Here is a 7,235-nt window from a genome sequence, read left to right on the forward strand (position 1 = left end):
GTCGTCGCAGCCGCGTCCCCTTTAAGAGGATTCCTTTTGCCTCCTCCGACCCTTTCGCTTCCGTTCCTGTTCCCACAATGCTGTGCGGCTGAGCGCCTCCGAGCCCGCGGGGACGCTGCGGGGGGACCCCGGCTGAGGCTGCGGCGGGGACGTGGGCTGCGGCAGGCCCGCGGCGTCGCGCGGTGCGGATGTCGGGCTGGGCGGACGAGCGCGGCGGCGAGGGCGACGGACGCATCTACGTGGGGAACCTTCCGACCGACGTGCGCGAGAAAGACTTGGAGGACCTCTTCTACAAGTACGGCCGCATCCGCGACATCGAGCTAAAGAACCGGCACGGCCTCGTGCCCTTCGCCTTCGTGCGCTTCGAGGACCCGCGGTGAGGGCCCCGCGCCGCCCGCCGGCCGGCCCGACGCCCCGGGCCCCCGCCTTCTCTCCTCTCCCCGCTCCTTTCCAGGGCTTCCCCTCCCCCCTCGCCGCAGACCCCTCACGGCGCCCCCGGGTGGAGGCTGAGGCCTCCTCTCGCCGCGGGGCTCCGGGCAGTCCTTTGCTCTTTGCTCCGTCACTTCCTCTATAATTTTTTTTTTTACTTAGAAACACAAAAGCCGGGTCTTGGGAGGGCCCAAGCCCACCCAGACCGACCTCAGGGATGGTACAGATGCCCGTTCTCTCCCTCGCGGCAGGACAGGCACCCTTCGGAGAAAGCGGCCCAGGGCTTGGGAAGCTTGGCCCCTGAGCCGGCCCGGAGAGGACTGGGTGAGGAGGGAAGGGTCGCCCTCCCTCCCTGCCCACTCCTCCCCGCAGCTGGGACTCGCCGTTGTGGGGCGCACAGTGCCGGGGTGTGGATGCCTTTGGAGGGCGTATAGGGGGGCTCCTTGATGGAACGGATCTCCATCCACGCGCGCCCCGCCCCACACGGCCAGGGCCTCGTTCTGATAAAAGCGTCAGAGATTTGGGAAAACTTGTAAAACAGTCTGATGGGGGTCTCTGATTTCACTATTCCTTCTCTAATAAGGGAGGCACCGCTAGATGCTAAGGGCCCCGAGGATGTGGAAGCTCTAGATCCCGAAACCGGCTCGAAGGGGGTCTTTGTGACTTTGCAAAGAGTGTCGGCCCTTGCCCCAGAAAAGGCCTGGTAACTTTCAACACTGCGCCTGTTGGTTCGCACTGTGTTGGTTACTACACTCGGGGTAAATCGGAGCCCGCTCGCTGGTTTCCAGCACTGGCAGAGGGAGCGCTTTGCCTAGTCTGCGCCCTGCGGGCTTCACTAGGAGGACTGCCCGTGGGGTGTCCTACCCACCTTGGGTGATACGAGGCAAGGGGCAGCGTCTGAGGATGAGGAGGCTGGATGTACCCTGAGGCTTTGATGGCTGAAGACTCTGACGGAGCTCATTCCTAGTGTCTTGCCATTTGCCTTAAAAAATGGAACTAGGCATTTTCACACACACCTAAACTGGAAAAGGTTGTTCTATTAATTAGTAACAGTTCCCGTGTTTCTTAAGTTGCTATGTGTCATGTGCCATACTATGTATTATTTAGCATTTTCAACAGCCTATAAACTAGGTGCTACTAATCACATTTTCAGATGAGGTAACAGGATTTAGAGTTGATGAAAGGGAAGGGTACTAGGGAAGGTAGGATTTGAATCTACTGCCCTGTCGAATACAAGCTTACTGTATGGTATGTCGTCTTTTCCCTCATTCCTTTCATAATGAAAAGCTATCTTTTGCTATCACTAGATGCCAAGTTTCAAGCAAAGCACTGCACATGTAGTATCTTATTTAATCCTTACAAAAACCCTGTGAGACATGCATATTACATTCACATGTAAAATCTTGATCACATACTTACCCAGAGACAACTACTAGTAAGTAGCAGGAGGATGATTTGAACTGAGGACAGTTTTTATTCAGTCTTAAACCCTGGCAGTTATGCCTCTCTCTCACTGTATTATGAATATAGCTAGGGTTGAACTGGATGTGGTCCTCCTTGCTCTTAATCCTGGGACTGGAATCTTGATTAGCGTTTATGTGCCTGTGACAACTGAATGCTGCCTTCATTAGTATGTCTTCAGCTGTTTGTCCTCTCACCCTCCGAGGGCATTCTCTCTCCTATCAATATTGGAGAACCAGCTTGGTGTTCCTAACTCTCCTAGAGCCCTAGGAAAGACTTTAAAGTATTACTTTATTGGGTATTTACCTCTTTTGATGAAATTGTACCCAGAGTGGTTTTGACAACTTAGTCCTCCAAACCATGCTGAAAAGGTACACTTGAAGGAATTCCATATTCCTCACAAAACACTAATTTGCATTTGTCTTTTGAGCCTTACCTCTTTTTAAATGGGTTTTTCTTTCTATAGACCTGAATGTACTAGGCCTTGAGGAAGAATATTAAAGAACTAGTGTGTGGTGTGCGTTTTGAGAAATAGCTCACCAAGGTTAGAGAAACACTTTTATTGGCAAAATCAGTCATCTGTCAACAGTTTATTTTTTTCTGAATTAGTTCTCTTATCTGTTTATCTATTCATTATCATTTCATACCTAGAGAACCCTGTGTGTGACAGCTGTAAAGTTTAATTCCAATATCATGAAAGGTCTTCAAACCAAAGCAGTAGTGCATCAAGTTCCGGGTTTTTGTTCTTTTGTTTGTTTTCTCACTTGAGGTTTTCTTTTTATTCTTGTTACTCATGTTCCTCTGTGGGAAGTCAGTCGGCCCTCCTGAGTAGCACTAACTCCAAACTTTTCTTTGCAGAGATGCTGAGGATGCAATTTATGGAAGGAATGGTTATGATTATGGCCAGTGCCGGCTTCGTGTGGAGTTCCCCAGGACTTACGGAGGTCGGGGTGGGTGGCCCCGTGGTGGGAGGAATGGGCCTCCTACAAGAAGATCTGATTTCCGAGTTCTTGTTTCAGGTATGTTCCTTTCAAACTAAATAAGATGATGCATGTCAAATACTTAGCACAGAGTCTGGCCTCCAAGAAATGTTAGCTGTTATTCTTCAGTGCGTGGGATGTGTGGGGTTTTCTTTTCAACAGCCCATGCACAGTGACAGTCTGAAGCCCTGCCAGTGAGGCAGGTACCTTGCCAATGAAATTGCACTGATAGTGCAGCCTTGATAGAACATAAACTTTCTTCTTATAATGGAGTTTTCTAGTGTTGAAAGGGAAGATGGCAAAACCCCTTGAGCTGGAATTCTAAAGACATTTTCTTTTGGAATGTACCCTGGTGTCAGACTTGCTAGAAAGACATTGCAGAAGCCAGATTTGAACAAATTACCTAGCCTTGGATCCTAAAATAGGCCACATTTTGTGGTGCTTTTGGAATTATGTAAAAAAGAAACCAAAACTACAACTTGGGAGTCTTAGTGATTGTATTGCAAAGTATAGAACGAAATGTCTAGTGTTGACAAGTGATGAAATGCTAAGCTCAGAGGTTTATGCATCTTTTTGAAATATTAACACACTGGTAAAAACCTGGGGCCTTTTGCACACTGCAGGGGTGTTTTAGGGCCCTGGTGGAGTGAAGTGTATTGAGGAGCTTGGCACTGTCTTAGATGTGAATGTCACACAGTCACATCAGACTCCCATGGTGCTTGAGAGTGATACTGTCAGTATCTGCCTATCTGTGTCCCTTTGTAATTTTTTAACCCCAGAACTCTATTCCCTCCTTCAGGATGTCATACATATCTTTTTTTCTCTCCATGCTGCTCTGAAATCCTGCTTAGAAAACTATTAGGAAATGGCTGCAGTCCTGAGCTGTGAGCGGTAAACACAGCCTTTGAGAGCAGGAGCACATTTCCCTTTCATGACATCAGGTAGGGTTGTATGACTCCCGACTAGTTTTAGCGTCTGAGTCTTACCTTTTCCCCTACTGTATTGAAGAGTGTTGGTGATCTTTTAAGAGGTACTTTGTCTAGTTTGTCAGTCATTCACACCTACAAGAAAACAAACTTTAGATTTTTGTTGTGTTACTTCAGCTACACTTTGGTTATTTTATTGGATGGTTTCAAAATTCCCATGTCCTGGGAACCCAGTCAGGCAAGAAATAATTGGTACCGATAAATTTCATAATGGAAGAAATTAGAACTCAAAGTCTTGGGAGTTTGTTATTAATTATGAAGGACAAAGAAAGAGAGGCTCTGAATTCTTAGAGGTACTAAACCTATAACGGGATGAACTTCTTGGTCTGTTGGAAAGGCTTGGTCTCTGGAAGATTATCCTAGGACCAGCTTCTTATGGTGGTTTACCACACATACTTTAGTGTTCTTCTCTGGTTTTCTGTCCCTTATTAAAATTTGTGATTTGGGGACCCTCAGGATTTAAAAGTAGTGATTGATGGAGAAGGGACCCTAGGTCTTGATGGCTCTTAACATAGATGAAGGATATGGCCTCTTTTCTTATGTTCTCTGTGCCCAGGACTTCCTCCATCAGGCAGCTGGCAGGACCTGAAAGATCATATGCGAGAAGCTGGGGATGTCTGTTACGCAGATGTGCAGAAAGATGGAATGGGGATGGTTGAATATCTCAGAAAAGAAGACATGGAATATGCCCTGCGTAAACTGGATGACACCAAATTCCGCTCTCATGAGGTGGGTCCCCACCTTCTGTTGAGGAGCTTGTACCTAGACCACTCCACCTGAAGCTGACCTAGCAGAAGTAGCAACAGGCCATGCGTTTGCCATTTGAGGACCTCACAATACCATTAAAGATCTATCTTACGTGGACAAAGCCAAGGAATTCATCATGCCTAAGCCCTGCAGGGTCATAACAGAGAGAAGTCTGCAGTCATAGTATTTTTAACCTGGAAAGAATACTGGTGCAGTCTGTCATAATGTGGTGAGCTATTCCATGATAACACCCTTTCACAACTGGCTTAATCTGCAGTGTCCCTCCATGAACCTAATTATTATGGCTCTCCCTTCTTTGGGTCTAGTCTGGGCTCTGCAAGCCAACCTCATCATCTCAGCCCTTCTAGGTACTGCTGCTGGGGCTGACTTGTCACTTCACTGTGCCTTTCCCAAAGTGATGCAGGAGCCTCTTTGAAACCTGAGCCCTTGGCATTTTCTTGTTGTTCATCACCTCACCCTGGGGACTTAGTTCTTGATGTACTTCCTTTCAAGTAGGTGGCTGCTGCTTTGGATCTCAGTCTCATTCAAATGGTGACTATTCCTTTGATACCATTGAGACCAGATACCAGACCACCAATTGGACATTTTTTCTGGTTATCCTGTCCTGACTTGCTATGGGGTTTAGGGATGTCTGGGGACATGAATTTCTGGGCCCATTTCTTTTTCTAAGGATTCATACAATTCCCTAACTTTATGGCTTGGAGGCTGCCTGGGTTGACAGTGCTTTTGCTCAGACTGTCCTCTAAGACTTGAATTTGCAGCAGAAACAAAACAGCACCTGGTCGTCAGTTATACTACAAAGCAGGGTCTCAGTAAGGGTAATCAAATTACTGACTTCACTGAGGGAAAAAGCATCTGGCTTCTTTCATCTTAGGGTCTTTAGATCTGAGAATGCTGGCTGAGGGCAAAGGGCCTGGAGGTAGGCCTGCCTGGACATGACTTCTCTGCTGCTTATTAAAATCTTAGCCGACCTACTCCGAACCCTGGTTCCCCTATATGCAAAATAGTCACAATAATAGCATTATCTTAAAAGACTTGCTAGGGGCTTCCCTCGTGGCGCAGTGGTTGAGAGTCTGCCTGCCGATGCAGGGAACTCGGGTTCGTGCCCCGGTCTGGGAAGATCCCACATGCCGCAGAGCGGCTGGGCCCGTGAGCCATGGCCGCCGAGCCTGCGCGTCCAGAGCCTGTGCTCCGCAACAGGAGAGGCCACAACAGTGAGAGGCCCGCGTACTGCAAAAAAAAAAAAAAAAAAAAAAAAAAGACTTGCCAGGAAGCTAAATTACGAAGATAACTAAGCATCTAGCCCAGGTCAGATTCTGGGGGTTAGTGGCAGGAATTCAGATATGTTAACAGTAGTAGCTAGTAGCTGAGTTATTTACCACGTAATCGAGTTGCCATTTATTTGTGTCACCTTGGACAAGAATACCTACCTCCTGCACTATTGCGAGGGTTTAATGAGATAGCATTGTGCCAAGCAAACAGTAGCTCAATACTTAACTATTATTGTTAGGCAGCCATGTTAGGTGTTGGTGTGCTTTATTCTTCTGGGTCTTATTTTTTCCTTTACCTTTTGTTTGAATTTCAGGGTGAAACTTCCTACATACGTGTTTATCCAGAGAGAAGCACCAGCTATGGCTACTCACGGTCTCGGTCTGGGTCAAGGGGCCGTGACTCTCCATACCAAAGCAGGGGTTCCCCACACTACTTCTCTCCTTTCAGACCCTACTGAGACAGGTGATGGGAATTTTTTCTTTATTTTTTAGGTGAACTGAGCTGCTTTGTGCTCAGAATCTACATTCCAGATTGATGATTTAGTGTCTTAGGACATTTTTTTAATTTTTTTTTTTTTAAGGAAATAAAACTACATAATTTCTACCAGGGCCATATTAGCAGTGAAACATTTTTAACTGCGGAAATTATGGTTTTGGTTCAGAAACAAGTTGTATATTTTTCACCCCTGATGATGGGAAAAAAAACAGTGCTGTATCTTTGTGGGTTGCTCTTCTACGGAGATCAGCTGTTACTGTGACTTAAGTCGGCCCATTCTGTTTAGAAATATATTTTAAACGTTTAGTAATTGACATGTGTGATTGTCCTTAATTACGTTCATAGATTTCACCAAACAGGCACACTGATACAGTAAAAAAAAAAAAAAAATCATTGAGTTGTAGTGGCAGCTTGTACCCAGTTGGTAAGGAGCAGGAGTGGATTACTTTATTTGGGGATAAAGATGTTGCTCTGATGGTGGTCTGAGAACTTCAATCCCAAGGGCAGGTTCAGGGTTCTCTTATAATTCAAGGCCAACTGTGTAAATTAAGCTGCTTTAAAGAAAAGAGGGCGCATTGCAGATAGGGGAAGGGAATGGGAAGGCTAAAAACAGACTTTTAAAAGTGGGCACCAGCATAAAGATCATTGGGAAATTCTTAGCCAAAACCAACTTTGGCAGTTGGTTAGGGGAAAAAAAAAAACCAAAAAAGATTTGGTTCTATCACTTTCACTCCTAAATTTGTCTCATTTGTCCCTGGCATCTGAGCTTTAAAAAACAAAACAAACCCCCAAACAAAAAACCCCACTGTCTTGGGATTCTGTTCAGTTCAGTAATCATGGGGCA

At 46.3% G+C, this 7,235-nt stretch overlaps 1 protein-coding gene across 1 annotated transcript; it reads left to right on the top strand.

The window, feature by feature from the left end:
• Positions 1–92: 92 nt before the first annotated feature.
• Positions 93–6,689, top strand: SRSF9 (serine and arginine rich splicing factor 9). Its single transcript, XM_082853500.1, has 4 exons — positions 93–376; positions 2,749–2,909; positions 4,413–4,585; positions 6,210–6,689. Exons 1-4 carry the CDS (start codon positions 189–191, stop codon positions 6,351–6,353), a joined length of 666 nt encoding a protein of 221 aa, XP_082709626.1. The 5' UTR covers positions 93–188; the 3' UTR covers positions 6,354–6,689.
• The last annotated feature ends 546 nt before the right edge of the window (positions 6,690–7,235 follow it).

The sequence above is a fragment of the Leucopleurus acutus genome, assembly GCF_964270905.1.
Source record: "Leucopleurus acutus genome assembly, chromosome: 13".
In the NCBI taxonomy this organism is placed as follows: Eukaryota; Metazoa; Chordata; class Mammalia; order Artiodactyla; family Delphinidae; genus Leucopleurus; species Leucopleurus acutus.